General features: G+C 49.4%; 2 protein-coding genes across 5 annotated transcripts in view; one reads left to right on the top strand and one right to left on the bottom strand.

Moving 5' to 3' along the window:
- The window catches only part of LOC116712888 (uncharacterized), a 57,574-nt gene that overhangs the window by 6,687 nt on the left and 29,832 nt on the right, over positions 1 to 21,055 (bottom strand). For 3 of the 4 annotated variants that reach the window (XM_032552743.1, XM_032552742.1, XM_032552744.1), the window contains 7 exons: positions 15,720 to 15,763; positions 15,126 to 15,313; positions 14,984 to 15,054; positions 14,382 to 14,539; positions 13,830 to 13,974; positions 13,619 to 13,762; positions 11,497 to 13,158 (listed from right to left, as the gene is read on the bottom strand). In XM_032552743.1, coding sequence (XP_032408634.1) covers positions 12,841 to 13,158; positions 13,619 to 13,762; positions 13,830 to 13,974; positions 14,382 to 14,539; positions 14,984 to 15,054; positions 15,126 to 15,313; positions 15,720 to 15,763 — 1,068 coding nt within the window. In that variant the 3' untranslated portion in view covers positions 11,497 to 12,840. Of the gene's footprint in view, positions 1 to 11,496; positions 13,159 to 13,618; positions 13,763 to 13,829; positions 13,975 to 14,381; positions 14,540 to 14,983; positions 15,055 to 15,125; positions 15,314 to 15,719; positions 15,764 to 21,055 lie in introns of those variants that run through there. The other variant, XR_004337720.1, reaches the window with a different exon arrangement.
- Positions 233 to 10,879, top strand: LOC116712898 (nuclear factor NF-kappa-B p100 subunit-like). Its single transcript, XM_032552774.1, has 24 exons — positions 233 to 331; positions 1,084 to 1,151; positions 2,057 to 2,099; positions 2,177 to 2,249; positions 2,677 to 2,717; positions 4,045 to 4,143; positions 4,228 to 4,379; positions 4,458 to 4,570; positions 4,670 to 4,828; positions 4,896 to 5,000; positions 5,078 to 5,166; positions 6,876 to 7,014; positions 7,086 to 7,217; positions 7,432 to 7,617; positions 7,691 to 7,832; positions 7,901 to 8,015; positions 8,223 to 8,430; positions 8,500 to 8,669; positions 8,745 to 8,847; positions 8,930 to 9,093; positions 9,161 to 9,239; positions 9,306 to 9,475; positions 9,554 to 9,665; positions 10,427 to 10,879. The coding sequence occupies exons 2-24, from the start codon at positions 1,135 to 1,137 to the stop codon at positions 10,498 to 10,500; spliced, it is 2,685 nt and encodes an 894-aa protein (XP_032408665.1). The 5' UTR covers positions 233 to 331; positions 1,084 to 1,134; the 3' UTR covers positions 10,501 to 10,879.

Below are 21,055 nucleotides of genomic sequence, written 5' to 3'. Positions count from 1 at the left end.
CAACTCAGCAGAACCAACAGAACGGTTCTTCAGCAAAATTCTGGAGAACCGGAGGCCCGGCGGAGGAGCAAACCCATCCCCGGGAACCATAGCAGGAGGTGGGACAGTGTCCCTGGAGGACAGCAGGGGGACACCAGCTGTCCTACACCTGCTACTCAAACGAGCAGCAGACAAGAAGCTGCGCAGAAACACAAACACGTCGCAGGTTTGATTTTGAAAATTCCGAACCGGAAGTCCCCCGTCCTCCTCGTGCGCCAGTTTGACGCTTCTGGGTTCAGTTCGGGAGTTTTTGCGAACAGAAGCGGACAGTCAGAGCGAAGAAAGAAACCAGGTAAAAAACTCACATTTTTTACTGCTAAACGGTTCTAACGGAACCAACTGGGTTCTAACTGGGCCAAAACAGTCCGGACGGGTTTAAATTGGAGTCTAAATCTGAGCTAAAACGCGAGGCCAGGCTCAAAATCCGTTGAATCCACCTTCAAAGTTCGGTAGTTATCCGAACCGAAGCTGAAGTTAAAGTATCACTGGTTCGGATGAAAGAAGCCCGGTTCTACTGGCGCCAAACCCGTTTAAACGGGGTCAGCTAATGTTTACTGGTTTAAGCTGGGTTTCAGTAATCCTGGTTCCGTTCTCAAGAGGTTCTGGGAAAATGACGAAATCACATCGATTAATGATCGATTTTAATTTTACATGGCTTCGTGATTTGATGTCTGTGATAGTTCTTCCGTAAAATAATTTAAAATAATTCAGGTTTTTATCATAAATATGCTGATATTTTCCGGATGTTTTTATTGTGGAATGCTTTTACTTTGAAATCTGGGAGTAAAAGGAAGTCCTGAACCAGCAGAAGGTTCTCCATGACCCGGTTGAGCTGTAGAGCCTGCCTGGCCTTTGGGATGGTGGTTCTGGTTCTGGTCCAAGTGTGGTCCAGGTTCTGATTGGTTCTGGCTCCAGGCTGGACCAGGAGGTTCTAGAGGTTCTGGACCTGCTGAGCAGCTGATGGTCCTATCGGGTTCAGAGGAGGTTCTGGGCCGGTGGTGATCCGATCTCCTGACTCTCATCATGTCTGTTTGTGTTCTGCAGGAAAAACCCGGCAGGAGGAAGATCCGGTCCTCCTCTTCCTCACCTCCAGACATGGCCGGAGCGCTCAGGTACGTCTTCATCACAACGACCTGGGTCAGAACCTCCAGAACCCCCCCGGGTACTGCTGGTCCTACAGCAACACTGGACTGAGCATGCTCAGTAGAGCGCCATGTGACCAACCTGAGGTCAGCATCATGACTGCCGTTTGGTCCAGAACCAGAACCTTCCTGGATCTCCAGAACCGGGTCACCAGAGGTTGCGGCATGCTGCAGAGGCGTTGCCACGGCAACGGGTTTCACAGAAACCATCAGTAAAATCTCCCGCCGTGGATTCCTGCCGACTTCCCCCTTCAGGTTTCTGTCCTCCCGTTGCGCTCTGATTGGCTGGCGCCACGCTGGGGGCCGTCCCGGCGCTGGGGAACCGGGCCTTGGGTTGGTTCTGACTCACAGGCAGCCGGGTTTTTCTCTGAGAGACAGTCAAAGGAAGTCAAAAAAACCACCAGACAGGAAGTAGATGAACACAGAACGCCGGGTCTGCTTCTGACTGCTGGAGGTTCTGGTTCTGGTTCTGGTTTTGGCTGCAGGCTGGTGTCTCCTCTTCCTCGCTATGTTCCTTCATCATCATCAGGCCTGGAGGTTCTGTCCCCCTGGTTCTGGTTCTCATAATGGTTTTGGCTCTTCCTGCTTGCCTCTCTGGTTGCCATAGCAGCAGTATGACATCATCAGCAGGCTGGAAGCCCCGCCCCTTTCTGCTGTGGGATTCTGGGGGTTTTCCTGTAGTCGGCTTCCAGGAAGTGACTGAAACAGGCGGGGGAGGGGGAGCCTCTGTTTGTTAGCTTTTATTTGGATCTGAGGCGGTTCTGCCGGGTCGACCCAGAACACACACACACACACACGGATGCACACACCCAAACACACACACACACTCACTCACTCACTCACTCACTCGGTGTCTTACTGTGCTCCTGCTGCAGGATGACTGAACCTCAGTTCGTGAGCTACGGAGACGACAACATGGTGAGTTCCTGTCTGACATCTGGAGGTTCTGATCGGGTTCTGATGGTTCTGATCTGATGTCTCTTCTTCTGCAGCAGTTAGTAAACTTCCTCCCCTATGACTTCATTCCTCCGATGGAGATCAAGACGGAGCCGTACATACCTGAGACAGGTGAGCTGCTCCGGCTTTAGCCCCGCCCACTAAACATACTGCAGGCCCGGCAGACCAGAACAGAATCAACTGGACCGGGTCAGTGGAGTCGTGGCTTTCCACAGGGAGTAGCTCCCAGAACCCTTCACATCCCTCTCTCTCTGGTACCGGACCCACTGGCTGCTGGTACCAGATCTGCTCTCTGGTTCTGGTTCTATGTGTCAGGTCGTTCCGGGTCAGAACCACAGCCCCGGTACCCAGCATACTTTTCTAGAACCCTTCTCTAATACCTGGAACCCGCCGGTCCAACCCATTCCAGAACACGTCCCAGAACCTCCAGGGGTCCGGTGGCCGACCCAGAACCAGGGAGTCCAGAACCTTCTAGAGGAGCTTCAGGGAAACTGTCGGTCAGTCAGTGGTTCTGACCCGGTTCTGTTCTGTGTTGCAGCTCACGGTCCGTACATCCAGATCATTGAGGAACCCAAACAGGTGAGTCCGACCCGCAACAAGCAGAACCTGCTGGTTCTGGTTCTGTCTGAACTCAGACCTGTGGTCCGGTTCCAGAACCTTTTACAGCCTTTAGTCCAACAAAATAATTCTGACCCGGTTAATCAGAACCTCTGTAACGATGACCAGAAACAGGAAGAAGAACCTTCGGGTTGTTTGACCTTTGACCCCTGAAGCTATGTTTAACAGCTAATAACAAAACAATTTAAATTTTTGAAACAGAATCCGAACCTTGAGACTTTAGGATAAATTCATTAAATCATTAAAATAAAAACTTATTTTAATGCTGCAGATAATTAATTTCATTTATTTTTAGCGATTTCATTTAATTATTGTTTGGTTCCTGCAGCGTCGCCATGAAATGATTTGAGCTGTCAAACCAGAAACATGGAGGGGCGGGGCTAATGTGGATCTGTTTTTATTTTAATGATTTATTTACATATTTAATACATTTATTGTCCACTGATTAATTTAAACATAAACCTATTTATGTACATTTAATTAGTGATGTATTAATTTAATAAACTTTGTCTCTTTTGGCCCTCCATACAGAAGCTTTCTGGAAATATAATGTTAAACTCATTATAGGTTTAAAATATGTTCTTAACACATTTGCCTTTTAAATTGTTTTATGTTTTTAGTTATGTTATTTAGGATTTAGTTGTGTATTTATTTATTGAATTTTGTCCCTACTTGCCTTCCATACCTCAGGCTGTGTTTCTGGGGTTCCTCATGGCTGTTCGGCCCACACCTGTTTCTGTATTTCAGTCGTGATGCTGACGACGTCATTATTTCTCTCTTGGACATCGTGACTGTCTAGAATAAAGAGTTCACAGATTATTTTTAGTTTTAGACACAAATATTCAGTTTATTTATCTGATAAAATATTATTTAGACTCTGAAATCACAGATTAAGATTAAAATAATGAGAAACTTGGCCGCCTGGAGAGGACTTGTCTAAAACTACAGAGCAGGAAGTGATCAGATCTGTTCGTGTTTCCAGGATGTTTATGTTCAGATTTAATCAAATGTGTAAATAAATTTTAAAGTTCTGCTGTTAGAACCTCAGAGTGAAGCTGGAAAACTCTGGGGACAGAAAACCGTTCAGGTGGGAATTCCAGGGGAACAGGTGATTCCCCCTCCGGCCGTTAGCGTGTCACTTCCTGTTAGTCCAACAGTCATTTACTAACAGGAAGTGATGCAGGTCACATGACTTAGCCTGCAGCCCATGCTCAGTGGGGTTAGGTTGGGGCTGGTTCTGGTTTGGACCCGGTTCTGCTCTGACCCAGTTCTGGTTCTGCCGTTGCAGAGAGGGTTCCGGTTCCGTTACGAGTGCGAGGGCCCGTCCCACGGCGGGTTGCCGGGGGCGTCCAGCGAGAAGAACCGGCGGACTTACCCGACCGTGAAGGTGAGCAGCCAATCAGAACCAGTCTGTGCTCCTCTCCGGTTCTGGTTCCGGTTCTGTTGACGCCGGCGACGTTCTGGTCCACAGATCAACAACTACGTGGGCCACGCCCGGGTGGAGGTCCAGCTGGTGACCCACACCGACCCGGCCCGGGTCCACGCTCACAGCCTGGTGGGACGCCACTGCAACGAGAACGGGACCTGCAGCCTGGACATCGGACCCAACGACCTGACCGCCTCGTCAGTACCAGAACCCAAACAGAACCACAGCCTGCTAATAAGCGCTCACAGCTGCAGTGATGATGTCACTTCCTGCAGGTTCAGTAACCTGGGAATCCTCCATGTGACCAAGAAGGGCGTGGTCGAGGTTCTGACCCGACGGCTCCGAGACGAGAGGCGGAGACAGAAAGGAACTCACTGTTCGCTCACAGGTACACACACCTGGACACACACACACACACACACCTGGACTGTCCCCAGGCTGACCTGAGGTCCTGGTCCCGGCCTGTTTGTCCCCTGTGTCCCTGCAGACGGCGAGGAGTCGTCCATCTTGAAGGAGGCCAAGGAGCTGGGGAAAGTCATGGACCTGAACATCGTCCGTCTTCGCTTCACCGCCTTCCTGCAGGACAGCAACGGCGGCTTCACCAGGGCGCTCAAACCCGTGGTGTCCAACCCCATCTACGACAGCAGTGAGCCTCACACACACACTCACACGGCGCCCCCTGCTGGCCACATTCTGACCCCTTTCCCCTGCAGAGTCTCCCAATGCATCCAACCTGAAGATCTCGCGCATGGACAAGACGTGCGGATCGGTGCTGGGAGGAGACGAGATCTTCCTGCTGTGTGACAAAGTCCAGAAAGGTGAGGGACGCTTCGTCTTCGGGTCGTTGGTCGACCAGTGACCCGTCTCTCTGAGGCTCACCTGTCCGTCTCCTCAGACGACATCGAGATCCGTTTCTATGAGGAAGACGAGGAAGGATGCTGGGAGGCCTTCGGGGACTTCTCTCCGACCGACGTCCACAAGCAGGTCAGAACTGGAGCTACGGAGCTACACGGGGCTCAAAAAACATTTCTGAAACTGGAAAACAGTTCAAACTATAAAATATTTGAAATTTAAAAAGTTATGCACCTGAAAAAAAGACTGAAACTGAAAAATAATTTTGAAACACAAAAAAAATTGAACCTGAAGAAAAATTTAACAAAACAAATTTAAATTGGAAAAAATGTAATCTGATAATTATATTGAAATAAAAAGGACCTTAAAAATTATTTGTAAACGAAAAACATTTTTCAAACTGAAAAATAATTTTTAAACAGTGAGAAATAGAAATGTTTAAAAACTTAACCTTAAAAAATTTGCTTATTTTTAGTTTTCAGTTTTATTCAGTTGAATTTTTTAAACAGCTTTATGGCCCCAGCAGAGCTCCGTACAGAACGAAGAGCTGATCAGTATCACATGATCTCTGATCATTTCCTGGAAACGGACTCCTTCACTTCCTCCTCTATGCTGACAGCACTAGACTCTTACTCTGAAAAGACTCTGTGAGCTTTACTTTGAAAGTCTTAGTTGAATCCTTTTCAACTAAGACCAGAGGAGAGAGAGGCTCTGGGCTCTGATTGGTCGGAAACCAGGAAGGAGAACCTAGTTGGGTCCAGAAGCTTCTGAATGTTTGACCAGGTCAGAACCAGAACCATCAGACTGTTCGACTTCTGGGGGGAAACCTGGAAAAACCCTGAAAGTTAAACTGGATAGTGGATCAGAACCACAACCGGGTCGGGTTCTGATCCACTTCCTGTGACCCGGATAAACAGAACCGGGTTTAACCCAGAACACCTGAACTCCCTCCCTGGTTCATGTTGAAGGTTAAAGGTCACAGTGTATATTACCCACAATTCATAGCTGCATGTGACGTTTTGAGTTAAAAGGCGGATTTATGGAAATGTTTGGTTGTTTTTATAGAAAATTCAAAGAAAATATCATGACAACAATAAAAAGTTTGATTTAATAAACTGAGCAGAAAAAACAAGAAATAAAAAGAATAATCACAAACTGAGGAAAGAAAAACAAAACGTCACAAATAAAGACAAATTTAAAATCTTAAATGAAGATATTAACATGTTGGTAAAAAATTGGGCTTTTGTGAATTGATTTAATTATTTCACTTTAAAAATGGAGGCCAGAGGATTAAATTGATTATAATTTAACTCTTCATCCCCTGTTAGACCAAATTTTATTATATTAAAGCTTAAAGATGGAATAGATTTATTGCATAATATCCACTTTTGAAAACTTTCTAAAAACATTCATGAAAAGTCACAATTTATTAATAACATTCATAGTTCATTTAAAGGACATTTTAGTTTCATTAGTCTTTTTATTTTTCTCATGTAACATCAGACATTTTTATTATTTTCTATATATTATATATGTTTGTCCTGAACTTGATCTTTGTTATTATCACCACTTTATACCAAACTAACTTTTAGCTGCATAAAACAGATTTATGGTAAAAATCACGTCAAATGGAAAACTGATAATTAAATATTAGAACATTTGAATCTGTATTTTGGAAATATGGCAAAATTCCCCCGATCCTGAACCTGATGTGACTTTGACTGAGTTCACACGTCACAGAGGCGCAGGGCGCGCTGGGACCGGGCCTTCACGTCAGACCAGAACCTGTAAAGGTCAGAGGTCAAACCAGCACAGTGACGCGCGTCACTTCCTGTCTGCAGTACGCCATCGTGTTCAAGACGCCGCCGTACCACAACGCCGAGATCGAGCGGCCCGTCACCGTCTTCCTGCAGCTGCGCCGCAAGAAGGCCGGCGACAGCAGCGACCCCAAGCAGTTCACCTACGTCCCGCAGGTCCAAGGTGAGTCCGACCCGGTTACCATGGAGACCAGGCTCCGCCTCAGCGCTTCCGTGACGCCTGCTGTGTTTCAGACAAAGAGGAAGTCCAGAGGAAGAAGCAGAAGCCGCTGCCGCACTATGACTCCTGGAGAGGAGGGCGAGGGCGCGACGGAGGGCCCGGCGCCGGCGGCTTCGGATCAGGACCGGGAGGACCCGGAGGACCAGGTGCGGCCCAGAGAGACGGATCAGAACCAGAACCAGAATCAGAACACTTCAGGATTAATTTAATTCCCAGAGTGGGACAAACTCAGAGGAACCTTCCAGAACCCAAACAGGAAGGAAACAGAACCGTTTGGGATCCGAGTGTTGAGTGCTTGGACCTGGCGAGGTTCTGGTTCTGTTCTGGTTCTGGTGTCTCTAACGGCTCGTCTCTCTCCAGGTTTCCAGTTCTCCCAGATGAACGGAGGGCCAGGAGGCGGAGCTTTCTACACCGGAGCCTTCACAGGCTTCACCTCAGGGGGAGGAGCCCAGATGTCAGGCTCCGCCCCTCCGGCTTCAGGCTCCGCCCCCCAGCAGGTTGAGGGCCCGCCAGGCTCGGCTGTGCAGCAGCAGCTGCTTCGGATCGGTGAGTGTGCAGCACCAGAACGTTGCAGGTTCTGTTCCGTGGTTCTGGTTCTGACCCGGTCCGTGTCTCCCAGCCGCCTCCCTCAGCAGCCAGGTGTCGCAGAGCGCCCGGCAGACGGCCGCCGCCCTGCTGCAGTACTGCAGCACCGGAGACGCCCGCGTCCTGCTGGCGCTGCAGAGACACCTGTGTGGCATCCAGGATGCCAACGGAGACACGTGAGTCCCACCACATGTGTACCGGTTCTGGTCCGGACGGACCGGTCTAACTGGCAGTGTCCCACCAGGCCGCTGCACCTGGCCATCATCCACCAGCAGACGGCCGTCATCCAGCAGCTGATCCAGACGCTGCTGAGCAGCCAGCAGCGCGCCGTGCTCAACACCTGCAACCACCTGCAGCAGGTAGCCTGCTACGCTAGGCTAGGCTAACTACTCTAGGCTAATCTAGGGCACCTATGTTATGCTAGGATAGCTAGGCTACACTTTCTATTCCAGCCACATTAGCTACACTAGTTACGTTCTGCTACCTATGCTAATCTAGCTATGCTAGCTACTCAACTGTGCTAGGCCTGGTGGCCAGCTGATGTCCTGACTCCGCCCACTCCTCAGACGCCGCTCCACCTGGCGGTCATCACGCGGCAGCTGAAGGTAGCGGAGGTGCTGCTGCGGGCGGGGGCCGACCCCACCCTGGTGGACAAAGATGGCCGCAGCCCGCTTCACCTGGCTGCGCTGGCCGGAGACACGGCCACGCTGCGCCTCCTGCTGGCCCACCTGGGAGAGCGCCACGCACACCTGGTGAACACGCCGGACTACCACGGTGAGGGCCGGAGCCTGCGCTGACCCTGGCTCGTCGGCGAGGAGCTGAGCTGTAGCTGTGTGTCCGCAGGTCTGCAGCCGCTTCACCTGGCCGTCAGGAGGGACGGCGAGCGCTGCCTCCGCCTGCTGGTAGAGGGCGGAGCCAAGATCAACGCCGCTGAGCTGAAGAGCGGGAACACGCCGCTGCACCTGGCCGTCAGAGAGAACCTGTTCAAAGTGGCCTGCACGCTCATCACTGAGGTAAGCAGCCGACAGGAAGGGGCGGGGCTCGTTTCCACCTGGGCTCCACCTGCTAACGCCACGTCTGCTCTGCAGCTGAAGGCCGACGTCAACACCTGCACCTTCGGAGGAAACACGCCTCTGCACCTGGCGGCCAGCCTGGGCTTCCCCACGCTCTGCTCCATGCTGATCGCTGCAGGTGAGGGAACACCAGGTTCACCTGGAGGATCAGGTTCACCTGTCCAACTGCACCAGGTGACCTGTGGGCGTCTTGTTTTCAGGTGCCGATAAGAACATGGAGAACGACGAGCCGCTGTACTTCGGCTCGTCAGACGAGGAGGCGGAGCCGGACGAACCAGTCAGAGGAGACGACGAGCAGCCAATCATCAGCCGGAAGAGGCGTGCCAGAGGCCACACCCCCCTGGACCTGGCCACCTGTCAGAAGGTAAGAGCCGCAGCGCCGGCGGCGGGGCGGGGCTGTGGGCGTGTCTCACCTGCCGCTGTCCCTCCAGGTGAGGAACCTGCTAACCGCCAAGCGGAGCCCGAAGCCCAGTTGCCACGCTGACAAAAAGATCCGGACCGGCAGCGAAGGTCGGTGCCCCCACCTGTGCAGGTAACCTGTGTCATGTGACCCCGCCTAACGTTTGGCTGCCGCAGACGGCGAGCGGTCGGGATTGGACGAGGAGACACTGAGCCGGCTGGTGGCGGTGCTGAGCGTCGGCGACGTTCCCTGGATGAAGCTGGCCGAGAAGCTGGGCATGATGACGCTGACGCACCTGTACGAGGACAGCGACACGCCCTGCCAGCACCTGCTGCAGCACTACAAGGTACCCCACCCGGTCCTGACCCGGTTCTGACTGACCCGGTTCTGGCCCGTTCACCACCTGTGTGTCTCTGTGCTGCAGCTGGGTGGAGGTCCGGTTGAAGGCCTGGTGGAGGCACTGCAGGCTCTGGGTCTGACGGAGGGAGTCCGGCTGCTGAGGAACACGGAGCTGCGAGACGACAAGCACAGCTCAGGTAGGTCTGACGGGTCAGAACCCAAACAGAACCAGAACCAAACGGCACAGAATGATGTTCAGACTGAGTCCAGGTACTGACCTGTTGAGACCCAGACTGGTTCCGCTAAGGAGCGACCAGCTGCAGGGTTAGCATGGGTGGAGTCAGCTGCAGGAGGTCCATATCCCATCGTCATGTTAAACTACAGCGCTGACTGTGCTAACATTAGCACTACAAGCATTAGCTATCATCAGTTAGACAGTTTAGTGCTAGAATGTTTAAAATTCAAAGTCAATAAAAGTCGGTTTATCTCAGTGAAACATTACGCCGATTATTGTTTTTAAGCTTTTCTTTCTGTAAATTCTGTTCATTTTCTGCTTCCAGCCAATAGAAACATCAGAATTTCAAAATAAAAACACTATTTTTCTTTTTTAAAACTTTGATTAAAAATAAGTTTAAAACCTGCTGAAATGTTATTTTTAATTTAATCACATTTATTAGCTATACATTAGCATTGATTGCATTAGCATGCTTTGAAAATTAATTATTTCCATTTTCAGAACCAATAAAGGCTGCAGCAGCGTCCAGCAGAGGTTCAAAACTGTCAACAGCAATTAAATATAAATAAATTCTAGTTGTTAAAATGAACCAGAACCAGGTTTCTGAAACAGGAAGTGATGTCATCTTTAAAACCTGAGTCTTGCTGAGGCAGCGATGTTCTTCTTAGAAAAATTGATCTGATCTGAGAAATGTTCCTTACTTCCTGGTCTTTGTCCAATCAGACGCCACAGTGGACAGCGGCTTCAGCAGCCAGCCAATGGAGGAGCAGCAGGAGGAGGAGATGACCAATCAATGAGCAGCAGTGGTGTCATCTGACAGCTGAGGAAGGATCAGCTGATGAAGACGAGTTTGTTCTGCTGCAGGAGACAGAAACGCTGCAAAACAGATCAACACCACTCCCTTCATCATCATCTTCATCCTGAGCTGATTCAGCAGAAACTGGAACTTTGACTTTTATTTATATTTTAATGTCCTTCGGCTTCATTCGTCTTCAAATCATAAAACTGAGACTAAAACTGGAATTTCCTGGTTTCTGTGGGGTGTTTGAATGCAGCACCGCACCTTGTTGACTCACCTGTCAGGTGTAGAAGACCAATGATGCCAAAATCATGTTTAATGTTGTAAAAATCGATAAAATGTTTCCTTTGAGAATAAATGCTGTTAAACTGTGGAGATTTAAAGGGGCGGCGCGTCTTTCAGGTTGGTAGGAAGGGAAGCTGAGCTGTCAGTATCTGACCTGCAGGAGGCGCTGTGGCTGGACATGGACAGGCTTGTCCAGCTGTGGACCGGTCCTCTTCAGAACCTCCGGGAGGGAAACGGGTTCTGGAAACATCAGAACTTCCCGTCCAGAGGACAGAAACTCTGAGCAGAGCTCCCCCTACTGGCCATCTCTCATAATTACACCAATCCTTTACTACAGGAGACAGAAATCCGCTGACCTTTGACCTCTGACGCTGTTCATGAAGAGGCGTTTGAGGTAATCTGGTCGTTTTTCTGACCTGGCTGAAGTTTATTATTTCTAAACTGGAATAATAAACTGGTTTTAGACCAGCTGATAATCAGATTTCTAATCCCATTTAGCCAGCAGAGTGTGCCTCGCTGTGAATAGAAGATCTCTGCAGGTAAAATCAGAGCAAAAGAATCAAAAATTTCTCCCGTTTCCAAAACGAAAAAAAAAATCAGAACGTAAAAAAAAACTAAAATTAAGAATTTTTTATGTTGAAATTAAATGTTTCTAAATTAAAGGACCTTCCTGAACAGAACTGACTGGAATAAAAATCAGACCCAGATGTTCGGTTCCGGTCCATGTTTTTATTTTGCTCAATGGATCGAGACAGTAAGTGACGTCTGTACAGCACAGGCCGGTTCCGGTCCGATTCAACCTGGTTCCGACTCAGAACAAAGTGCGGCTGTATGGCTTCTTCCGGTTCTGAAGGTCCAACTTTATTTACAACAGATTTCTGAGGTCCGGTCAGGTCCGGTCCAGCTTATTTACACGGAACCAGAAATTGCAGAGTTCTGGTACTGAAGTGGTTCTGCTCGCTCTGGACCGACCAGAACCGGTCTAGGTCTTCATCTGCAGCCTGAGGAAGAGGACGGGTTGGTCCAACAGAACCAGAAAGTTTCAGAACCAGACCGGCTCTGGTGGTACCTCTGTGATCCGGTTCTGGACACCACCTGGTGTCACTCGTCCTCAGGTTCTGATTCAGTCTGAATCCGAACAGAACCCAGTTTGGTTCTGATGGGTCAGAGGAGAAAAGAACCCTACTCTCGAAGAGTTTGGTTCTGATCCGGTTCCCTCTGCTGCCAGCTGGAGGCGGATCAGAACCGGTCCGTTAACAGCAGAAAACTTTCATTTTGATGTTTTAACTTCTGGTTCTGATCGGGTTCTGAACCGGATCAGTTCTGTGAGCTTTCCTGATTTTTCTGCCTAAAACATCGAACCTTCTTCAGAAGAGAATGGTTCTGGTTCTGATCCAGTCCGACTGACTGTTACCCCCCAGTGGCAGCAGCAGAGAATTACAGCCTGGTTCTGACTGAAACTATGAAAACACACACACACACACACACACGCACAGAAAGAGAATCTGGTCAAATAAAAACAGGAGTGAGACATCTTCCAGCACAGAGGATCTTTGGTTCCTCAGTTCCTGAATTCAGGATTCAATTTAAATTCTGTGAATTAATTTCACATCTGGAACATTTTTACTCTGAGCCGGGTCCAGGGTCCAGAACCGGAGGTTCTGCATCAGTTCGACTGATCTGCAGGTTAAATGGAAATCAGTTTTTTGTCCCTAACGGTTCTCCGTACTTCCTGTTTGTCTCCAGCAGAAACTGAAGAAAGGAGACATGAAGGTTCTGGTCCAACAGTTCTGGAGGTTCTGGTTCTGGTCGGTTGTTTCCTCTCAGATTCCATCTGAGACGATGCAACTATAATTTCCTACGATGGGTTGGTGACCCTGAACGCGCCAGTCTCAGCTTGCTGCCCTGAAATTACTAACAGGAAATAAAGCTTTTGTTGTGAAAGGCCGACGGCTGGAAGTGCTTCCTGGATGAATGTCTGTTTTCCCGCCGACCTCGAACGTCTCACAAGGGGGCAAAGTGCCTCAGCGTTTTGTCCGACGGCGCCTGAACATTACGCCGCCTCCTCCTGCTTGCTGCTCTGCTTCTGAAGCTCCGCCCTCTGGCCGTTCTTTGGCCCCTCCCCCTCATTGGCGCAACTCTTCGTCACCGAGGATGAGGAGGAGGAGGGCGTGGTCTTCAGGCTGCGGGACGTCTTGGCGCCGCGGCTCTTGTCCCGGGTGGCGGCGGTGTCTTGGGGCAGCGAGGGGCTGGAGTGCGCCCTCTGCAGGCCGCCGTCGCCACACAGCCGCGCCTCGAAGGCGGCCAGGTCGGCGCCGCCGTCCGCCATCTTGGCCCGCAGCAGCATGGCGTACGTCCCGTACCGCGTCTTCTGCAGGAGAGAGGAGCAGAACCGGGTCAGGAGCGGGTTCTGGTTCTGGTGAAACAGCCTGGGACTGAATACTTCAGTACCGATCAAACCAGTTCTGATCAGAACCACCAGTCCAACCGGGTCACAGAAAGCATAATTTTCCCGACCCGGATCCTAGAATTAAACCTCTAAGGTTCTGGTTCTGATCGGACCTCTCGTCTCCTCCGTGCCCCGGCAGCTTGCTGCCATGGTAACCGGCTGCCGGTTCTGTCGGACCATCTGGTGCTCAGCAGAAGGTGTTTTTTCCTCTCTGGCCCGGTTCTGCCGACCCGTCCTAATCCAGCGTTCAGAACATTCAGGAGGTTCTGGTTGGATCCACCAGAACCATTTGGACCTGATCAGAACCGTTCCGACCCGGTGATTCTGCTGTTGGTCTCCAACCTGAGGAGCTCAGAACCAGAACCAGAACCCGACAGCTCACCTCGAACTCCAGGTACTCCCTCCGCAGCTTCTGCTCCTCCAGCTCACGACCTTTGACCCTGCGGTCGGGCGTGGCGGCAGCGAGCTCCGTCAGCTCCGAGGAAACCGCCCGGAACCGGTTCTCATGGGCCTGGAGCTGCTCGTCCTGGAGAGAGAGACACGGTGAGGACGGAACCAGAACTCGACGGGTTCCGGTCGGTTCCGGTCCTTACCTGGGTCAGCTTGGTGTTGGACCCGGGCAGCAGCGGGCGGCTGAAGCGTTTCTGGGAGCCGATGGCGGCCGGGAACGGAGGAGCAGAGAACATGGCCGCCACGGCGTTGATCCTGGTGATCCACGACTGCATCTGCTCGGCGCTCCTGGAGGACCATAGAAGAAGACATCAGGGAGGAGATTACTGGACACTCAGAACACAGCGGCCATTTTATGTTCGATTTTAAAAAGCTTTTTCTGCTGCTTAACACCATTAGCATTTAAGCTAGCTTTAGCTTCTCAGCTAATTTTACCCGTTAAGCTGCTGCGACCGATTAGCTCTGAACTCGTCTCTAATTCCTTTGGCTTTTTGTACTGAACATTTTCCCTCCTTCTGGTTTTTCAGGCTTTTGCTTTTATTATTCTGCCAATTTATTACATTTTGAAAAGTCTTCTGCAGCTGATGTCAAATGCTTTCACTCCTAATGGCCCCTAATGTCCTCTATTGTCCCCTGATGTCCTCTATTGTCCCCTGATGTCTCTAGCGTCCCCGCTCCCATCATGTCCTCCTTACGGCGCCTGCAGCAGGAAGACCCTCCAGTCGGCCGTCCTCAGGTAGAAGACGTTGGGTCTCTTGCGGTAGTCGGCGGCCCTCATGGCCAGGGCGTGGTGGACGGACACGGCGTTCTTCACGTCGTCCTCCGTCGGCTCTCGCTCCGTCCGGTACTCGTCCTACGAGGACACAAACGCACTGTGACCCGACCCAAAACAGACGGGACGCGACCGGACATCTAGAAAGACCTCTGACCCGAACCGCTCCACTGATGAACCAATGAGATGCAGGGAGACAAAGTCCTCACCACCTTCACGGTTCTGGATAAATCTGATGTTTATCTGGATTCTCTGGACCTTCTGGTCTGAACTTCATCTCATCGTCTTCACCAGAACCAGAACCGGATCTAAATGTTGATGTGTTCTGTCTCCCCCTGCTGCTTGCAGTCTGCAGTCTCACCACTAGGCGGAGCTCTGCAGCAGAAGAAGCCAGAGACTCTGGAGAACTAATCCAGAACCCTTTACCGGGTCGCAGAAGGTCAGGACCACTAACGGATCAGAACCGGATGGCAGCGGTGTCTACTACAGCAGGGGCTGATGGGAAACGCAGTCCAGGTGTTTTACCTTCTGCAGGTAGAGGACCAGACCCTTCAGCATGGCGTAGAAGGTTTTCCAGCCTCTCTTCCCCCGCGGAGCTGAAACAGAAACAACATGGAGCCAACGAGGAAGACGAGGAAGACGAGGAGGATGAAGAGCAGCCGCGTACTTCTCTTCCCGTCCGGGTCGGCGTGGACCTTCCTCACCAGGAAGCCGCTCTTGTAGAGTTCACCGTCGGCCTGCTGGGCCACGCCCACCAACGGGTTGCCGCCGGTGACGCGCCGCATGGTCTGGGAGGCGGAGTCGGTGCGGCCGTCGGCCAGCTCCGACGCCGACTTCCTCAGCTCCTCTTCATCACTACGAGAGGAAGAGTTTGGGTCAGACGGTTCTGGTTAGAGACCCAGACACTCCGCCGGAACCATGATGGAGGAACACCAGTCACCCAACCGCCATCCGACCGCCATCCGACCATCATCCGACCATCCAAACCCAGTGTCTGGATTCTGGATGGTGGAACCAGGGGAACCTCAATCAGGACCCGGTTCTGTTTGGGTCCTGATGGTGTTCTGGTTCTGATTGGTGCAGCAGGTGGTGATTAACCAGGCTGTTATTAGGACACACACACACACACACACACACGCTGCCGGGGCGTTGGGATGCTGACCTGTAATTACAGCCGGCAGAGAAGCGGGAACAGTTGCCACGGCAACAGCAGCTTGAATAAGAGAGTGAGAGCGAAACGAGGAAACATGTTTACACTCACATGGTCCACTGCAGCTTCTCGTTCCTGATGGAGCTGTACAGCGTCTGCAGAGAGAGCAGAACCGGGTCAGAGAGGAACCGGGCCCATCGGAACCGGGTCAGAGAGGAACCGGGCCCATCAGAACCGGGTCAGACAGGAACCGGGCCCATCAGAACAGAGTCAGACAGGAACCGGGCCCATCAGAACAGGGTCAGACAGGAACCGGGCCCATCAGAACAGGGTCAGACAGGAACCGTGCCCATCAGAACCAGGTTAGAGAGGAACCGGACCTGACTGATGGAGGGTTCTGATCACCTGTGTGACCGGACCGATCAGACAGGTCGGGTTAGTTCTTCAGCAAAGTGTCAGACCCGGTTCTGGTGTTAAAACGGACCTGCTGTTTTATTGAACATCAGCTACAAGTTCCTGTTTGGGTCCAGAGGGGGCGCCACTCACCAGAACACCAGGATAGAGAACAGAGAGGAAAGGGTGAGTCACCAGAACCAGAACCAGAACCAGAACTGTTCTGGACAGTTTCCAGACTGAGACAGCGGCTAACCACTGACTGCAGCTTCTGGCCCGGTTCTGGTTGGATGTGGAGTCGGACTGCAGAGACCATTGCTGACCAAACATGGAGGCCAGTTTTAATCTCATCATCTTGTATTTTAGTTTTTATTTGTTTGTTTTTAATTGTTCTGTCAGCTTCACATTACTTCAGAACCAAGATGGATTCTGGTTTTAACATAATGATGAAGCGTCAACATTTAACCCTCCACACTTAGAAACATCTCTGAAAAACTGCTGCTGTAAAATAAGTTGCCGTTTTCTTATTTTGAAATGTAACCTGAAGTTCTGTGCTACAGAGACGGAAGGAAAAATATAGGAGACACTAATAACGTCACAACCTGCCTGAGATTATTATAACATGTGAAATGAAATAAATATGTGAAACTTCAATGCCAGAGAAGAAAGCTAATGACATTTAAGCTAATGGCAATTAAGCTAGCAATATTGAAACTCACAACATTTAAGCAAGTAATATTTAAAAAAAACAATGTTGAATGACAGATGTAATATTCATCCAATCAGGTGTGGCCTAGAGGAACACCTTGGTTTTTGGAAACGCCCACTTTGGCTGCAGTCACACCACATGATGCGACCGGTTTCCGATGCTGAAGTGACCTGCATGTGCAGAAGAATGTAGTTGTGATGAATGTTTGCATAGAAACGGGACGGTTAGTGGAGATGAACCGACCAGAGGAACCGTAATGCCCCCTCCGACCTGCAGGTGGCAGGAGAGCTGCAGTCCTTTCCTGCCACCGTAAACCAGACGTTCACATCTGGACCTTCTGAGCCAGCAGCTGATGGGATTCACAGGCAGAAACACTTTTAAATTATTCTAATCTAATATAAAAGATTAGAATAATACGTTGATAAGATGATAATATGTTTATTAACATCTTAACATGTTTATTAACATCTTTAGTTAATTAATCAAATTTATAGCTGGAATGTGGACTTTTTGACCAGAATCCAAAGTTAAAGTCAGATTAATGCTCCAGTTTGTTTCCTGTCAGATCAGAGCAATTCCTTTCTTCTCCCATGAATTCCTGCTGATCTGTCAGCAGCAGGGGAGCCGCTGCCCCCTGGTGGCTGCAGGGCAAGATACAGCTCTAAAAACCTGAAATATTTCAAAAACCTTTACTTTTTACTTATTTTAGGGAGAATTTCAACTAGAAAATTTATCCCAGAAACATAAATGTGTAAATTCTTCATAATTTCAGATATAATGGAGCTCGAACAGGACAGATTTGGAGGTTCTGTAGGTTCTGGACCTCCCGGTACCAGCTCTACCTTCTTCTTGCGGTTCTGTGGGTGCTGCTGCCGGTCCTGGCTCTTGCCCAGCAGGTCCGGGAACGCCAGCGGCTTCAAGGACCGGGACCGGGGCGCCCGCGGATACCGGAAGTCGGACTCCCTGGAGTCCCGGCTGGCGCCGCTCCGGACCGAGCACAGCGAGCGCGAACGGTTCCGACCCGAGGAGTGGATGCTGTTGACTCCGATCATGGCTGACCCGGGTCGACTAGGGTCCAACTGGATCCGAACGGTGGGGGAACAAAGTCTGAACGGAGCCGTTAGAGGTTCTGGTTCTGATGGATCCGGTTCCTCCAGCAGGTCCAGTCGGAGTTCTGGGTCAGTCCAGAAGCTTCCAGATCCGTTCTGGGAAACTCCTTCCTGGATCAGATCAAACTTCTGGTTTCTGAACCAAAATGTTTCTGTTTCTTCAACGAGAATAAAAATATTTTAATCGTTTTAATTCCAGTAATTTCAGATTTGAAGCAGAAATGAATCAGATTTCTGTTTTAGTCGGAGACGTTTGATTTCTGGGTTCATTTGGTGCAGAGATCGTTTCTTCTGATCGATGACGTATTTAAAGGTTTGATCAGACTTTCTGAAGGAGCCTCCTCTTCCTCCCGTCTCGTTAAACAAACCCAGACTCTGCGCGGTCCCGGCGGTCCGGCCAGGCGGTTACCACGGCGATGCGACGCCTTGATTACCCAGACAAACGCATCCCGACTCGGAGCGGCGGCGAGGAGAATCCCTGGACTGCAAATAAACGTGTGACGAAGGAGACGCATCAGCAGTGGCCAAAACCCAGAGGACGACGAAGAGGAGGAGAGAGAGGGAGGCTGGGGCAAGCGAGCACACCCACACAGTCAGACGGAGAGAGAGAGTGAGGTAGAGGAAGGAGGATGAAGGTGGGGAGACAGAGGAGGAAAGTTTCTCCTGATCCACCCTGAATCTGACACTATCCCTTCTCCTCTTCCTCAGCTGTTGATCTCCTCTTCCTCCTCCTCTTCCTCCTGCAGGAGAATCCTTCGTCTTCTTCAGGTGATCTCGGTCCTCCTCCTCTTCCTCAGACTGAACTGTTTGCCTTCCTCCTCCTCTTCCTCCTCTCTCTCTCTCAATGCGCATTTTCTCTGAGCTCAGCAGCCAATCAGAGGGCAGAGCCAGCAGATAAGACCCGCCCCCAGCTGCCAGTCATGAGCTGAATGTAGATGAAGCTCAGCGATGAAGGGGAGCATTTTTATCATTTCAGAACTGAAAATTAAACCATTCAATTTACTTTAATGTTTTAAAATCTAATTTTCATTGCTGTCTAATTTCTTCTCATAATATAAAATCATTTTGAATGTTTTTATTTTTGTATTTTCTTTTATTTTTAATATTTTTGTGGAAATATAAGCAATATTTTAACACAAGTTTCAAAAAATTTGTTGTAAATTACATTAAATTGCAATTAAAAAACATAAATCACTGAGCTGCAATTTTAACTGAAAAGTTTTAAATATTCCATGTTGAGTTATTAAAGTTAAATGTATAAATCAGGTGAATTATGTCACAAATGACTAATAATGAGCTGTGGCGTCTAGACAGTGACAAAAACCTGCTGAAGTAAAACTGAACCAGGATTTAAGGCTCCTGGCATTTCACCTTCCTGACAAACTAACACCAACCAACACAGTGGTTAGTCAGGGAGATCTGCCCCACACCACCACAGGCTCCGCCCCACAACTCCCCAGGCTCCGCCCCACACCACCACAGGCTCCGCCCCACAACTCCCCAGGCTCCGCCCTGGATCTCATTAGGCTAACCTACCAATTTTTGCACAATCTCCCTACAATTCGCCCCAGACCATCAGTCTGGAACTGGACCAGTGTCCTGTAACCCTTTCCTGTCAATTTGAGAGTTCATGTCATTTTAAAGAGTCTTTATGGACTGGAACCACAGGAGAAGTTTTAGTCTTGGACACCAAAACATTGATATCATCAAACCAGCAACATCTCCAGGAAATGGGACTTTTTCAGTCAATTCTAGAAATGCTCTCCAAACATATGAATGTGGTTTCATTTCCATGCTCCTATGTTGTTCAAACAGATTTTTAAGCGTTATTTAGATGAATTCTCTGATCAGATTTTGTTCTCTCGTTACACTGAATAAACAATGTGGTCATAAAGTAAGTCGTTTAACTGTCAAGAGATTTCAGCAGAAGTTTCTTGTTTCTTCATGCAAACACTGATGGAGGATCAGAGCAGGAGGAGGACAGCAAATTATTCCTGTTTTTCTGCCTCTCAGTCAGTCTGAGCTGCTGCCCACACACTCTTTGCTGCAGCCGTCCAACCAGCCGACAACTCAGCAAACGCTCCACACACACATTAGCAACACGCATGATGATGATGAGCATGATGGAGGTGAAGAGGTGAGGCAGATTCATGTCGATTGCTCCGAGGCTGAGGTGGAACCGACCCACTCAGACATGAACACACACCAGACAGACAAAACTACCCACAGCAGCCAAGAGAACCGGTCTGAGTGCAAACAGTGATGCTGTCGCTACGGCAATGCACTGCGGATGAAATGTCCCAGTCCACCATGTCCATCAATACATCTATGGATCCGGACCCACTTAAAGTTTGTGTCCCCAAAAAGATGAGTTTAGGTCGACATGACGTCCCGACGAGAGAGAAAAACAGGTCTGTGTGTGTGTGTGTTTAAAGCTGGGATATTTCTAGATTATCAGAACCAAAACAAAAAACATAAAACATTTCTAATTTACAAAAAAAATCACCATTATGAGGGATTTATGGATTATCAGGACATTTTGAGAGTATAAAAATGTTAAAATTATTAAAAAAAAAAAATGTATTTCATGAAGACATTTTACCATTCTGACATTAGTGCATCATGTGGACATTTCCTTTGCCTTTGATTGTTTTTGTCACCTGTCATGTGGCAGACATTACAGCACAGAACAGTCATAGTGAGCGCCTTGTGCTTGGTTACTTCATAGTTGAGCGTTGTTTACAGTTAGTGCGTTGCCTTAATTGCTATGTTTAATAGTGCAGACAGTGGTGGTTTCTGACATGAATAATACGGGCAGCCACCCAGGGCGTTATCTTGTTAGGGATGGCATGAGACCACTGCAGATTGTAGCACAGAGATGGAAGCAAAGTAGAACAAAGAGTTTGTTCTGCTTTTAATATTGGTTACATTTCTTTCAGCTCTAGGTATTTAATATCTAGATGTTTTTATGGGAATGTGGATCTTTCAGATCAATTTGAGAAGCAAATTTGATTATATTTCACATCATGTCATGTAGTGCGGGGTGCTGGTCTTGGTCTTGTCTTGGTCTCGGGTTAGTTGGTCTTGACTACAACACTGACATGGACACTATTGTCCAATTTTGGACATGTATCTAAATTATGGGAAAATTCATTTATAGGGATATTTCAGCATTTTGACAGTGCTTATAGAATATGAGAAAAATCTGCACCAAATAATTATTTCAGAACAACAAG

This window comes from Xiphophorus hellerii, chromosome 22 (assembly GCF_003331165.1).
Source record: "Xiphophorus hellerii strain 12219 chromosome 22, Xiphophorus_hellerii-4.1, whole genome shotgun sequence".
NCBI lineage: Eukaryota > Metazoa > Chordata > Actinopteri > Cyprinodontiformes > Poeciliidae > Xiphophorus > Xiphophorus hellerii.
This window is presented reverse-complemented; position numbering and strand designations above follow the sequence as displayed.

Bases quoted from the DNA above. Each gene is read 5' to 3' on its own strand.
- LOC116712898 (XM_032552774.1), top strand. The intron at 7,833-7,900 runs GTGAGTCCCACC...GTGTCCCACCAG, and splicing joins CAGGATGCCAACGGAGACAC to GCCGCTGCACCTGGCCATCA. The intron at 9,476-9,553 runs GTACCCCACCCG...TCTGTGCTGCAG, and splicing joins ACCTGCTGCAGCACTACAAG to CTGGGTGGAGGTCCGGTTGA.